This window comes from Schistocerca piceifrons, chromosome 9, assembly GCF_021461385.2.
Source record: "Schistocerca piceifrons isolate TAMUIC-IGC-003096 chromosome 9, iqSchPice1.1, whole genome shotgun sequence".
NCBI classification, from domain to species: Eukaryota; Metazoa; Arthropoda; class Insecta; order Orthoptera; family Acrididae; genus Schistocerca; species Schistocerca piceifrons.
The window spans coordinates 177,061,802-177,078,080 of NC_060146.1; the positions used below are offsets into that span (position 1 = coordinate 177,061,802).

The 16,279-nt window shown below is 37.9% G+C and overlaps 1 protein-coding gene across 1 annotated transcript in view; it reads right to left on the bottom strand.

Annotated features, from left to right (window-relative positions):
* Positions 1-3,993: 3,993 nt before the first annotated feature.
* Positions 3,994-16,279, bottom strand: part of LOC124717061 (BTB/POZ and MATH domain-containing protein 4-like) — an 86,496-nt gene continuing 74,210 nt past the window's right edge. Inside the window, exon 3 of the mRNA XM_047243744.1 lies at positions 3,994-6,125. Coding sequence (XP_047099700.1) covers positions 5,060-6,125 — 1,066 coding nt within the window. The 3' untranslated portion in view covers positions 3,994-5,059. The remainder of the gene's footprint in view (positions 6,126-16,279) is intronic.

Sequence of the window (16,279 nt, forward strand, 5' to 3'; positions counted from 1 at the left end):
GCACTCTACTGGTCAACATCAGAACAACTGCATCAATTACCTTATCCACGCACTGATTCCTGCAAAGTTCATTCTTCATTGGGCCAGACAGATGGAAGTTGGAAGGTACAAGATCCGGGCTGTAAAATGGTTGAGGAAAAACAGTTCAGTGTAGTTCTGTGAGCTCCCCTTGGGAGTGTAGACTTGTGTGAGGCCTTGTGTTCTCATGGAGAAGGAGAAGATCATTTGCATTTTTGTGACAACCAACATGCTGAATGCATTTCTTCAGTTTCCTGAGGTCAGCACAATATACTTCGCAGTTGATCGTTGCACTTTAAGGGAGGACATCAAACAGAATAATCCCTTCAGAAGATGTTTTCCATGACTTTACCAAGTGGGGGTGTGGCTTTGAACATTTTATTTGGAGAAGAAGCGGTGTGCACCAATCTCTGGATTGCTGTTTTGTTTCTGGACGAAGTGACGAACCGATATTTCAATGCCTGTGATGATGTTAGACAAAAAATTGAAAAAAATGTCACTATTAACCTTGTAATTTGCAAGCAATTCAGCACAGATTGTCTGTCATTGGCTATTTATTGTCTTCTGTTAGGCAGCGAAGAACCGAGTGGGTACACACCACTGAGTACCCCAACTTGTGGATGAGTGTGCCAGCACTACCAATAGACATCCAGTTGTACAGCAAGGAGTTTGATTGTGATCAGTCAATCACCTCAAATGAGTGTGTCCATACATTCCGACATTGCAGGAGTCAGAGCTGTGTGTGTTCGGCCAGCATGTGGGAAGATCTAACAGGTCTGGCTGAGGCGGGTGTGATGATGACAGACACCTCACGCAATGACTTGCTGTGCTTTTGTTCACTGCCCAGTCTGCACAGAGATTCTGCAAGCACCTATGAATGTTTGATGTTCTGGGTATTCACCAAAACAAACTCGATGACAGCTGTCTGCTTGGAACTCAGCTCCGTTACAGACATTATTCTGAAGGCTATGTATAGTGCTGCCACCTACTGGAATGCCATGAAACTATAGCGGCAGAATGCCCCACAACAAATTCCACAATTTTTTTTTTTTAAATGCAAATTGGCCAAGAAAAAGGATGTGTTGCATTAGTCACTGAACATTCCTTGTACTTTGTGTGTTACATAGAGAAGCATTTTCAAACAATACCATTTTTTTCATCTCAAAATAAATTATTTCTTGTTACATCAAAACAGAGGAGCTCAGTGGGTAAATGACCCTATGAATCCAAAGATGTAGGGTTTGATCCTAGAGTTTTTTTTGTTACCTATCGCCTTTTTTCAACTCTGGCAATGATTTCATGATGAAGTAATTCTATGTTTTCATGATGAAATGAAGATGAGGTTTGAAACAGTTTTATAAAAAATTGAGAACAGAAAGATCCCCCTCCCCAAAAAAAGGCCCTGCATTGTTATAGAGAAATCCTGGACAGTTATCTGGCCTATGTATGGTTTGAAAAGTAATTTGTACAGTATTTAGCAATGCCTGAGATATTCCCCAGGAAGTAAGCGTGCATTGCTTCTCATACTTGCATAAATTTTCATTTTAAGTGAATAACTTAGGATGTCATTAACAAGAGAACCTGACATGCAATATTTTTGCTCTTCATTTCTGAATAATGTATGTGCATTTTGAGTCTATTGTGATACGCAGGAGGAAGATGCTTAATGCTACCCCTACAATAAGTAGAGAATGTCCAAGTGGGGAAAGCCATTTGAAGAGTATGACTAAAACTTGTTTATTGTCAGAAAAAAAGGGACTTTAAGTTGCATGAATACAAATGACATGTTTGTTGATATCCTGAGAGAGAGAGACAGACACTTTTGCTGTAGCTTACACTGTTAAAATAGTGTACCTTCAATTATATTTCACTTTGATGAGTTTGCAGCCAGTCTCATTCTATTATACAATCGATGTGTGTGGAGTTATGCGGTAATATAACTGAAACAGTCCCTCTCTCTTTCTCAATTCCAATTTTTATGAAGAAACGAAGGGCTGTTGTAATGCATTTAGTAACTCAACCACGTAATGCACTAATTGTTCTTCTGTGAATAACAATCAAACACACAAGTAAAATATTGTGAAACCAGAAACACAGTTAATGACTTTAATGTCAAGGGTCTTCAGGTATTGTTTTAAGGAGCAAGAATGGCACTAATGCAGTCAGTCAGCAAATGGTGGTAGTCTGGCAAATTGGAAAGTCCTTCTACATCATTTTGTTGTCAGATACAAGCAGATTTCGAAAATGCAAGGGGAGAAACAGCTGTCCACTGCTCACCTACAACAATGGTTCCCTGGAAAATCTTCAAAAAATTTAAAAGATCTCACAAGCATTGCAACAGTGATAGTGGTAAAACAATGTACTCCAGGCATAAGTCCACAAAACTGACTTCAATGAGACAGGAATTGGTCTGATTTTATAAAGTATTCTATTGAATGACAGGAACTGTTTGCCATATCTCCAACCAATAAAACTGATGCCCAATGTGCTTACATTACTTTTCACATTCTGAAGTCAGATTTGAGGCTTTGGATGCATCCTTTTTGCACTTACTTCATTGTGTAATAGCAAATGTTTGCACTAAGTGAGGACTGTAGCTCAGTCTGTATTTTTGGAGATTTTGTTTGTGTGAAGTTCATTTGGAATTTTAATTCTAAGTGGACTCTTCTTCCACTTGGAAAAAGTGTGAATGCAACATTGCAATGAGGCTACTATAAAACAGGTAAGACCTTTTCTCAGCTGATTCAGAAGAAGAATTTATTTAACTAGGATTGCCCCAGTAAAATTTTGCAGTCATAGTTTAAAAAATGTGTCATGAAGTCTGTCTGACAACATGAAACACAAAGTGTTCATATAGAAGTTTAAGTAGCATTTCTGGCATCTGGTTTTCGCAGTTTAAAAAAACTATTTGCTCTAAGAACCACAGAGTATATGCCAAAATTACCTTGAAGACGAGGTAGGTCAAACAAATGACAGACACCTCAAAACACTTACTCTCATTGGATCTGAATGGCCACAGTGCACACTGCCAAAATATTCTTCCCTATTCATCTGTGTTTAACATTATATCTAGGAAAAATGAAGTCATATAGAAGGTTTGTTGCCAAAGTGTCATGATATTTTTCATTAAAATGTGAAGAACCAATCTTTTCAATACTAAATTATTAATGCTACATTATAAGTTAAAATGGATGTAGTAAGGCAGACTTCTGTACCATTCAACTAAAAAAAAGCAGAAAATAGAATAAATAAAGGCAAGGTGTGACAATTTTGTTATCCAACAGCTGGGACTAATGTGTACAGCTTTATAACTGGTTGCAATAACTGAAAAAGGTGTTTTAAACATTTACTTCACTAAACAAACAAACATTTGTTTCATATGTGACAAATTTATCTGAATATGCAACATAATGACAATACTAACATTTTTCAGGACATTGAATTGGTCCAACATAACAAAATACTAGACACATTTTCAGTTTTCATTGCTATATTCAACAATATTTTTTCCTAATTACTGGGTTTGAATATAATATTAATTTCTCAGATGTTCCTTAAATGTTCATCTAAAATTCATTTACAATTAAAAAAAAAAAAAAAAGAAAAGAAAATTCATGTCCACAATTTTCAAGAAAATCAATGTTGCACTATATCTCTAAGTTTCAGCATGCACAGAGGTGCAAAACCATACGGTATAAATATCAGACATGCAGAACAAGAATTCTGTCCACAACATCTCCTGCAGCTCAAATCACTTGAGTTTGGGATGGCGTATTTCAGCCTGTATAGCACTTAGTGTATTTTGAGTGTTGCTGCTTTGCTGCTACGCACAGATCATGTTAAAAGTACTGTGAAACTTTGTATAACTATTTTATAGACATCTTAACAATTTGATACCAGGAACTGAAGCTGGCTTCAAGATTTAAAGTGCAATGGTACTGTGCTTTTTCGTTACAGTGTTACTTCAGATTCTACTATTTTTTTTTTTTTTTTGGTAACGTGATAAGAAGTGACAGCAAACACAATAACTTTTACATTTTCTATTGCACTTATTCATATTGTCAAATCTGTGCTCTAATTAATTATGTTATAATGACAATGTAGAAGGCTTTGATGTGTCATGAAGAAACTACAAACTTGAAACTACAAAACTGTTACAGTAAATATGGTAAGTGATCTGAACTACCTGCTTGTACATAATTATTTTCAATTTTTCTTTATTTACCGTTCTGCTTTTTACAGACAAGTAAAATATCTATGACATTTTTTCACCATCTCATCAGCAAAATAACACCATACAACATGAAAAAAAGTTCAAATTTTGGAGAAATAAAACAAGTGATAGCTTTTTTTTTAGGTTTTAATATTGTTGATTCTGTTCCAATTAATTACGTTCCAGTGAGACTCTATAGGAAACCTTCTCACGCAGAAATACTTAGATACATACAAGGGTTTGAAAACCTGCATAAATAGGAAGAAATTAAACAGACTTGTGCAAAAACTTTATCTGCATATTAACATAGCACCTATGTGTATACACTGACTGGCAGTTTACTCAAAAACACTTGCAAATTTATCTAGCACTTGTCTTGTAAACACCTGGCCATAAAATCGCAGAAATTATCTCTACAATACAAGACTTTATCATACCAAGTCTCGATATTTTTCAAAATATAAATTATTTCATATCAATATGACATTTATATTTATACATTTGTTTCACATATATCTGAAAGAAACTGATTCACCTTTGATGTACATCTCTTTACATCCATAGCTTCAACAATACCGCAGCACAGCTGTTACTAAAACTCAAATGTGCAGAAATGTATATAACACAAAGCGAATACATATAACATTCAAGTTTCACTATTACCTCAAATTGTAGACAAGCAGCATCATCCCTAAATCATGTGACTAGCCAGGTTTGATGTTGAGAAAATACACAGTAGACTATACTTACTCCATAAATATACATACACTATGGGAAAAACACATGTTCACACATGTAGTGAATCCAAAACACTTTTAATACCAGAGTCTACTTTCCAGCTTTTGCTACCATTTGACTGATTTTCTTGATAGCTTCAGGGTGCCTGCGAATGGCTTCAATCCACTCGGTAGTCCCCATCACCTGCTTGAAATGTGATCGGATGAACTCCACAGATGAGTTTAACAATGCATCACACTGGTTTTCCACAGCACAGACAGCTGTTGTGACGGCATTACCCACAGTGAGCTGCCTGTTGGACAGATGTGCAAGGCACTCCCTCTTCAGGTCACACAGTTCAAATCTGTGGGCTGCTGCCAGCAGCTCCACTGTGGAGTCACTCAGATTTTTCACTCCCCCAGTGTATACGTAGTGCAGAACATCAGCCAACACTTCAGGCTTCACATCCAGAACTTCCAACTGGCCCTTCTTGAACACCTTTGATCCCGGCCGTAGGTTACGGGCGAAGAAGGGACTACGGGCTGCCAGTATTGCTCTGTGTACTCTCATCTCGACAGTCCCGGCACTCAGTTTAAAATCTGCAAAATTTCCTGACTCTAGTAGGGAATGCAGATCCTGTCTAAGACGAGACTGCAGCACTGGCTTAACTGCCACAACACACTGCTGCACGACACACACTGTACCGATTTCACACTCTACTTTCAACATGTCATTAGTTAAACACCCACATTCAAATTTATCTGACTCTGAACCTTCCTGAAACAAGTAGCTCGGTGATGTTTTGATTCCGCATCTCTCTCCTTCTGGGGAAATTACAGAAACACTCAAATCCACCATTACACTCCCACCATCATTATTTTCCAACAGTTGGAAGCGCATATTGTATTCTGTTCCCAATTTATAGAGCCTTACCTCCCACTGAATTGACTCAGGATGGCAGAAACGAGGTGATGCGACAAAATCTCTGTTCTCGGGCCAGTTTGTTAAGCCTGAAATGGTCCAGACATAGACCACTTTCTTTCTTTCACAGCTTGTGTAGCCCAAGTCCCACACAGTATCTGAACTTCCAGCACATGCTGATGTGGACTCTGTGACTGGAGAATTCACTGTAGTGGAATCTGATTGTGACCCAGATGTAGCAGGCTGTGAGGAACACCTGTATAGAAAGATAAATAAGCAACCTAACTTTGTGGCCCAGTGATACCACACACATAACAGAGGAATTATCAAACTGAGGCAGTTTGTAAATTCAACATAAGACCGAGCAACTTTCCAATAACATATGACTGAATTGTTATTGATATTTACCACAGTTAACAAAAACAATAAACAAACAAAAATGTATTTCACTCTCCAAACTTGTCTACAACTATGTAAACAGGCTGCAAGTCAATGTAGAGGGTGCAATGGATGGTGCACTGTACGAATATTATCAATTTTCATTCCTATGCCATTTGCATCAAATGTGAGGTTAACATGATGCCATATGCCCAACCGGTCATTGCTTACATTTTGAATAAAAACCATCTACAATAGAGGTTTCAGACTTTTATCAAAGAAGGCTGGGGGGCGGGGGGTACCCTACTGCCCTTGGGGTGGGAAACTAACCCTAAAAGGCAGAAGAATGAGAAACAATCAACGGAGTGTGGATGCAGAAGGCATGGAAACCGCTGCATAAAAGGCACAATGTGTACCATGCTGAGATGTCTCCATTGGCAAAAGAATTTGGATTTGTTCCCCATTTGCATGTCTGGGATGGGACTGCAAAGTGAGAGGTGAGGATAAGAAAAATATTTAGCAATCAACAGGAGGGGAACATTCTACAAGTTGAAGCATGGAATATTAAAAGCATGTATAAAAGTGAGAAACTTTCAAAAGGGAAATGCAAGGTCTCAGTCAGTTGTGGGTTGATTTTAAATGGTTGATATATAGTGGGGTGCCAAGTCTACACTAGTTCCCTATAACAACAGTTACTTTCCGAAATTTCTGGCCACTGTCTTGTTTTCTCTTGATGATGTGGTCCTGCTATGCAGTGCCACATATTTGACTGCAGACTCCTTTTCTGACTGTAGAGGGCAAGGGCTATAGGAGAGAGTCTACATTTAAACAACTCACTATGAAATCACAAAAGACAGTTTCTGTAATTCTTCTATATTCAAATAAGTTCTCAACTTGCAACTGCTAATTAACAAAGCTTTTCAGACAACATGTTCATACATGATGCCTCAATGCTTCACCAAAACTACGAGTTCATACTTACTTGAGATAGCATAGCATAGAGTCTATACAGGGTGAAAAGTATTTAAACCGACAAACTCTGGGAGGTTGTAGGGGGCATCAAAACAAATGTTTTTCCCTAATGTCATTTTTTCCTATGAGGAGTATTTAAACCAGTGGAGGCTGTATTACACTCTTCAGTTGTTAGAGGGCATATTATACTCTTCAGTTGTAGGCAACTGCTGTCCACCAGTGTAGTAGTGCATTGTCTCTGTTTACTAATGGAGTGATACACCTGGAGTGAGTACACTGATATGGTTGGTCCATACTATGTAGTGCACCACAACAGACGAGCTGCACAGCAGCTTTATCAACAACAATATCCTAATTGCCGTATCCTGCATCGTACGACCTTTGCTGCTGTGTACCAACATCTGCGTGAGACCGGGTCATTTAGCAGATTACCTGGACAGGGATGCCGTCGCATGGTAAGAACATTGCAATTTGAGGAAGCTGTCCTGCAGCATGTGGAGCGGGATCCTTCAACCAGCACTCGTGCAATTGCACGTTACGTGGTGACGAATCAGATGAACGTAAGAACAGTCCTTTGAGAGCAATTGTTACGTCCATTTCACTTACAGCATGTCCACAACCTAGAACCAATTGATTATCCACCCAGAGCACAGTTTTCGCAGTGGTACCTCGGACACTGTGAAATGCACCCCACATTTCTATCCTCTCTGTTGTTTACCGATGAAGTAACGTTCGGGTGTGATGGAGTCTTCAACATGCACAATTCGCATGTTTGGAGTGAGGATAACCCACATGCCACAGTTACTAGCACTCATCAAGTGCGTTTATTCATTAATGTGTGGGCCGGTGTTGTTGGGGACTGTTTAACTGGACCGTATCACCTACCTAGGCCATTAAATGGCAGGCCCTATTACAATTTTCTCACCAGAGCATTGCCAGAATTGCTGGAAAATGTCCTGCTTCCTACAAGACAATGCATGTGGTTCCAACATGATGGGGCACCATCAAATTTCAGTCGTCGATTCCTGGACCGACGGTTCCCAGAAACATGGATTGGCAGAGGTGGTCCTATACCGTGGCCTGCTCGATCCTCAGATATGTCCCCTCTAGACTTTTTTGTTGGTTTAATTAATTTGTCGCCAGAGAAATCTTCCTCTACCGGTTTAAATACTCCTCATAGGAAAAGATGACATTAGGGAAAAATATTTGTTTTGATGTCCCCTACAACCTCCCAGTGTTTGTGTTTAAATACTTTTCACCCTGTATAACATCATTCATTTTTCTTTAGTGCTCAACAACTGCCATCAGGTCCCTTTCTTCTTTGGAGTCCACAGCACCCCCAAAGCACAACTGCAAAATACAAGTGACCCCTCACTCCCCAGACCAAATTACATATCCACCATCGCTTTCTGTGTTGTACCTGCATTTTTCGTACTCATATCTGCACATAAATTCCAACAAACCCAGGCACAGTAGGCACTCTCTATGCTACTACTAATTAATGTCACACTTTTCACACACAGCTTTCTTCAGTCTAGTAAAAGGGAAGTGAGACATGTTGCTCTACTTTGTAGCAATTTGTACCACTACAAAGGGCATGCTGTAAAGTAATGCCTCCAAACTTTTTATGTGAAAACTTGAAAAGCTTATTAAATAAAACAAATGGTGTTGACAGTCTACATTCTGCAGCCCTCTATTTGCAGGGCTCCAAATTGTAGCATGTAACATGGTGGCATGTAACATATCTATGTCAGTGTGTGATGAACATCAAGCTGTAATTGAATTTCTAACTGCAGTAAACTTCATCCACGTATGGAGTTCCTTCTCTTTCAGCATGACAATATCAGACCACACAAAGGCGCTGTGATATCTATGACAATCCTATGCCTTTGTTTCACTGTCATCGATCATCCTCTGTACAGTCCTGACTTGGCCCCATCCACTATTCATCTGTTTCCAAAACTTGATGAACGCCTTCAAGGATTTCAGTTTGATAATGAGGAAGTGGTGCAAGCATAAATAAGATTGTGACTCCACCAACAAAGTCAGGCATTCTACAGTGACAGTGTGAGCAAACTGGGCTCTCATTGGGAGAGATGTGTTCATTGCCAGTGTGACTATGCTGATAGATAAATAAATACATAGACATGAAGCATAAAGAAGCAAAATGTTAATAACATTTGTTGTATTTAAACAGCTTTAAGAGTTCTCCCACAAAAATTCAGAGGTATTGTTTCTCAGTAGGGGCATGTGAAGTAGAATGAAAAGAAGGTAAGAAATACTGGTCAGATGACTGTAAGGGTAAATCAACTGCAGCAGAAAATGGTGCAATGTGAGTACGATTTGTCATTAATAGGAAGTTGGGGCAGAGAAAGTGTTACTGTGAATAGTTTAGTGATAGGATTATCCTCATCAGAATCAACAGGAAACTAATGTCAACAACAATAGTTTACTTATGCACACAGATATTACGTACAGAAGATGAACATATTGAGATAGTATGTGAGGATACTGAATGGTTAACTCAATGGGTAATTCAGTATGTGAAGAGAGATGAAATTTTAATAATCATGGCTGTTTGGGAAGCTTTAGGATATAGGGGATAGAGCAGTGGTTGCCAACCTGAGGTTAATTATCACTTGAGGGGTAAAATGAAATTTTCTGAGGGGTAAAAACTAAATGATTTGATTCTGTTTCAGCCACAAAAATAAATTACCATTACCACAATTTTGTAATACTGTAATACTGATTATATAAGTTAACAATAGTTACTTTTTCTCAATTTGTAGCATTAATGTGGCAGAGGTTACAGATTCCTCAAGTAGTCCATCCACTACACGCATATGTTGGGCTTTGTCCTGAACATCGCTGATGGTAAAAGTGAGACACATATGTAATACTGTAATACTGATTATATAAGTCAACAATAGTTACTTTTTCTCAATTAGTAGCATTAATGTGGCAGAGGTTACAGATTCGTCAAGTAGTCCATCCACTACACACATATGTTGGGCTTTGTCCTGAACATCACTGATGGTAAAAGTGAGACACGTATGTAACAACTGATAAATATCTCAAGAAAATGTCTTCTCCAAGTTGTAGATAGTACCTGCAGTAGTCCGAATATTGCTTCATTACTCATTTTGAAACAGATAAATGAATTAATTGACAGCATGACACAGCAGTAACTACAGAAGGGCTACTATAGTGGCATACACAGTATTATCATCATCATCATCATCATCATCATTATAGTGCTGTACACATTATTATTATTATTATTATTATTACTATTACTGTTACTATTAGTGCCTGCAGTCAGACACAAAGCATTAACAACCTGAAGTCTTCCAATTTCTGCTAGTTCAGAAATAAGAAGTGCAGCAATCAAGTGATTTACGAACATTAGGTATAGCACACACATTTTAACTTGGCTGATTTTAAATAAGATTGCAATGTGCAGGTCATCAAGTGCTACAATGAAGAGCAGGGGGAGTATGTTTTGTAACATGTGTCTACCCTCACTGTGGATACTTAGCTTTCTTATCTGAGAAGGACCTGTAGCACTAGTGATGCATCACAAACTACATATCATTCATCATTTTAAAAATAAAAAGCGTTCCAAGAAAAGTCTTTCATTCTACAGTTTAGTTAGGTGCTAATAATTTGGGAGAGGGGAGGGGGAGGGTACTAGTTAATGTCTAATTACACTCAGGGGTAATGGTCTAAGAAAGGTTGCAAACCACTGAGATAGAGTTACATGTGAGTACAGGCTCAGTAGACAGAATAGGACAAGAGAAAGACCCATTGACTTTGTAACAGAGCAGATGGACCTTTTTGTTTTGCTTCCCCCCAAAATTAGTATTAATTTTTTCAAATTTAGTGAAATCTTCAATATGCTCATCTATATGTCATGTGCACAGTATATAAAAATCTCAAATATTGACTCTGGGCTTATCCAATTTCACTTTAGTACCCATTTCAATTTTTTGGTTACTTAGAATCCATAAGTGTAATTAGTTTACTTAAAAACCACACTAATTACAAAACATTGGTAATTTCATTATAACTTCATTTGTAAACATGTACCTGATTACTGACTTCCAGATAAAGTAGATGAGAAAGACATATAAATAAAGGACGTAGTGCAACAACCAATGACAAAACTATGTTAGCAACTCTTGCACTCATTTAGTTTCAGAGTAATTAGCTTCCTTAGTAAAAACATTGTTGTATTGTATTGTATTGTATGTTAACTGGGGACCTAGAAACGACGGAGAGGCTCCATCCCTGCCACAGCCGCAGTGGTCCACAGCCCCACGACGACTACTGCAGTCCACTTCACCCCCCCGTTGCCCCACACCGAATCCAGGGTTATTGTACGGTTCGGCGCCGGTGGATCCTCCAGGGAACATCCCACACCAGACGAAAGTAACCCCTATGTTTGCGTGCTAGAGTAATGGTGGAATCCGCGTACATGCGCAGCAATCACCGACGTAGTGTAATTGAGGCGGAATAAGGGGAACCAACCCGCATTCGCCAAGACAGATGGAAAACCTCCTAAAAACCATCCACAGACTGGCCGGTTCACTGGACCTCAACACAAATCCACTGGGTAGATTCGTGCCGGGGACCAGGCGCCCCTTCCCACCTGGAAAGACATGTGTTAGACCGCATGACCAACCCAGCAGGCAAAAAACATTGTTACTAGGATAGAAGCCAAAATTTAGACAAACTAACCAGTATAATTCAGTAATAGTCATGTCTGTACCTAAAAGTCCTCATTCAAACAAATCTTCTTCCACTATTCAGTTACTCTGAACTGTACATCTTTATTGTAATTTATGAAAAGCCAGAAAACAACAATAGTTAACTTTGGTTTTAAAAAAATTACAAATCAGAAAATGTACTTTGATTCATCAAAATTTTGTATCTAGGAGTTCAGTCCATGATTAATTGACTGTTTTGAATCATTCACTGTGAGGTTGTAATTAATTTCATGAACTGTGTTGATCTTTCAGTACTGATCATCTATTGTGGCAATAGTATCAGACTGTAAACTGTGTTATTTATAAATGACAGTTACTGGGCACATAATTTTTGTACTGATATGGCTGTTAGACATTGATTTAAAAACTTTAATTAGTGACTGTGTTTGCCACATATATACTTTTGTGTCACTTCAGTGTTAGGTTATTGCAATTGAACAACCACATTATAGGACACTTACTGAGTGTAGTATGTGACCTGTTTATCTGCGAATAATTTAAGCAGATGAGGCTCGATCTGGTCATAAACAGTAGTTCATTTCAACGTCTAAGTGCAAGTAAACTGTTTGAACTGGAAATCAGGTGTGAACATTTTCCCTTTCACTGCTACAGATGAGCTGTTTGCATTCCACACTGAGACTGCATTAGTTATGGCTGTACTGCTCACCAAATGCTGGTGACTGTGCCAAGAGACAGCATTTGTGACAATATGAAATACTTATTATCTGATATTTTGTAAATTATTAAGTGAAAAAATTTGCACATCTTATGAACTGATAGCATCACTTGATTAAGAATTGAATCTCTTTTTGTTGTGTGTCACTGCTAAATTTTTTAGCTTTGATGTTGGCTGCAAAGCTGAAACAAATGATAAATTTTGGTCAAATATTATGTGACCAAGGTATTGACTTTTATGACCTAACTTCTATCAAACTTGAGGGAGCTGCAGTAGGTAAAAACTGCAGGGAAAGACAGAGATTAGTATATATTCAACAAATAATTGAGGATGTTGGGTGAAAATGCTACTCTAAGATAAAGAAGAAGGCACAGAAGAGAAATTCGTGACAAGCTGCATGAAGACAATCAGAGCACTGGCAACCCTTTACAAAAAGTACGTACTCTAATCTCTCTCATATTCTTCTACCCACCAGAGATTCATCAGAACTATATCATCTTTCTACCAAGGATTCCCATGAAAGTTTCCATAGCATTTCCATTACTCTTTCATATGGGTTATGCCAATATGTTACAATCCTCTGTCTCTGAATTCTTCTGATGTCTGTTGTCATGCATCCTTGATAAGGACTCCAAATACTGGAATAATATATATTTGGAGTCCTGTATAAGTATTTAGGGGTAATTCTAAGAAGTCATGTGGAAACTTCACTTCAAATCATATAAATGTGGTGTGAAGTTTTCACAGCACTTCTTAGAATTATCCCTAAATATTTACACAGTTTGGTGTGTCAATATTTTAATTGGAAGCTACTGAGTTCTTCCTCTCAATTAAGGGTATTATCTTGCAGTTACCAACATTTCAGTGAGAACTGCCACTCATTACATCAAGGGGTAACTGTGTCAAATTCTTTCTGCAGTCCCTTACAGTCATCAAAGTTAATGCTTTACTATACACAATTGCACCATCAAGTGAACAATTGCATTGCTGCTGATCCTATTTGACAAAACATTTATGTGTACTGAAAATATGGGAATATCAGAGGTCTTATATGCTTACCTGAACACATCCAGTTTTAGTGTTACTTTCATTTCTGTACAGTATATGTTGATGTGATGAAAGTCATGGGATACATCCAGATACCATGTTGGTCCTCCTTTTGCCTGCCATTGTGCAGCCACTTGATGTGGCACTGACTCAATACATCACTGGAAGATCCATGTAGAAATATTGAGCTATGCTGCCTCTGTAGCAGTCCATAATTTCAAAAGTATTGCCAGTGCAGGATTTTGTGCACAAACTGCCTTAGATGTTTGATGGGATTCACGTTGGGCAGTCTGGTGGCCAAATCATTCGCTCGAATTGTCCAGACTGTTCTTCTAACCAATTGCAAACCATTGTGGCCCGGAGACGTGGTGCATTGTCATCCATAAAAGTTCCATTATTGTTTGGGGACATTAAATTCTTGAACAGCTGCAAATGGTCTCCAAGTAGCTGAACATAACGATTCCAGTCAATTTTCAGTTTAGCTGGAGCAAAGGACATGGTCCATTCCACATAACCACAGCTGACACCGTTATGGAGCAACCACCAGCTTGCACAGTGCCTTGTTGACAGCTTGCATCCCTTGCTTCATGCGGTCTGCTCTTACCAAATGAAATTGTGTCTCATCTGATCAGGCCACGTGTTTCCTGTCTTACAAGGTCCAACCAATATGGTTACAAGCTCAGGAGAGACAGTGCAGGTGGTGTTTGCTGTTAGCAAAGGCACTCGCACTGTTTGTCTGCTGCCATAGCTCTTTAACACCAAATTTCATTGCACTGTCCTAATGGATATGCTTGTCATATGTCCCACATTGATTTCTGCAGTTATTTCACATAGTGTTGCTTGTCTGTTAACATTGGCAGCTCTATGCAAACACTGCAACTCTCAGCCATTAATTGGAGGCCGTCAGCCACTGCATTGTCTGTGGTGGGAGGTAATGCCTGAAATCAGGTATTCTCAGCACACTCTTGACACTGGAGATCTCAGAATACTGAATTCTTTAACGATTTCCAAAGCAGAATGTCTCGTGTCTAGTTCCAACTACCATTTTGTGTTCAAAGTCTAAAATTAACTTAAGCTTATTTATGAAAATTCTGTCAAACATTTAACTGTATAAATTTGTTCATATTATGTCAAAGAGCAGGAAGAACACTAGTAAGAAAAATAACTGTGCAATTAAATGAAAATTATCTTTTCCCATACTAACTGTTTATGAAATGTATTTCTTTGATTCTAGATCTAGAAATGCATCGGTGTTGAAATTCTGCTTTACAATAACAAATACCAGGCTATACTAAAATTGTCAAAAGTTTATAATTATTAATTCTAATTATGCAATAATTAAACATTGCTATTTACTATGGAAATTGTAATGTGTTATTTATACTCTGACAGCAACACCTGCCAGTTCAGCACAGTTCTGTGAGGTGTGTGTGTGTGTGTTTGGGGGGGTAGTTAGTTGTTGCAAAATAATGTATTTCTTTGTCTGGTGACATTTAAAGCAATAAATAAAAGGTAATTTCAAACAGTGTTGGGTTAATTAATATATTTACCACACAACCTGGCACATAATTGAGTTTTACTTCCCACAAATGAGTGGGGGATGGAGTCAAACATACAAGACAAAATTCTTGTCATTATTAAATTCAAAGGGGAACATTTTTAAGGTTAGAGTTAGGTTACGGAGAGTCAGTATTGAAAGAAATTTGAGTAGAACAAGATCGTAATATATGCAGCAGATTCTAGAAAAACAAAGTTAATTTCATTCATCAGAACGTTAAAAGATTGAAAAACAAGATAGATGAGCCTCTTGTATGCCTAGAAAATGTGCAAAATTCTGAAATGATAGATGTTCTGTGTCTCACTGAACATCATGTAACTGCAGGAATGGAGAAATTAAATATCAAAGATTACAGACGAGCACCATTTTTGTGTGGAGTTAACATGGAAAAAGAAGGCATTGCAACATATATAAAAATTGGATACAAAATCAAAAATATTGAAACACAATCTAGAAGCATGTGCTTGTGAGTTGTTACTAAACAATACTCCTCTGATAATTTTAACAGTATATAAATCCCTTGTGGGGAAACTTTCAGCTATTTATGAGAAATCTATAGGTGTTATTCAGTTAACAGTCATGCAAGAAGAAACAGTAGTTTGTGGAGATTTCAACATAGATTTGTTAAAAGATATGGACGGGAACAATGAACTACTGGATTGGATGTTTGGATATTTCAATCAAATTTCAGTAGTCTGTTTTTCAACTCGTGTGTAGAAAGTTTGTAGAACACTGATTGATAACATTATAACATTGCTATAGATGGTGCTCAAGCTGAAACAACGTATACCCAACTGCTAATGGACTATTTGATTATGATGCATAGTTAATGGACTTACTCAATATAGTACCTTACAGCCCTGAGGCAGCTTCATACAGAGCAGTGAGGCTTATTAATAGGAACAGGATACAATGTCTTAAGAGCAAGTTAAAAGAGGTATTATGGGGAGAGAAAGAAAGAAATATTAACATTAAATCCAGTTTATTACAAAGAAAATTTGTGTCAATAT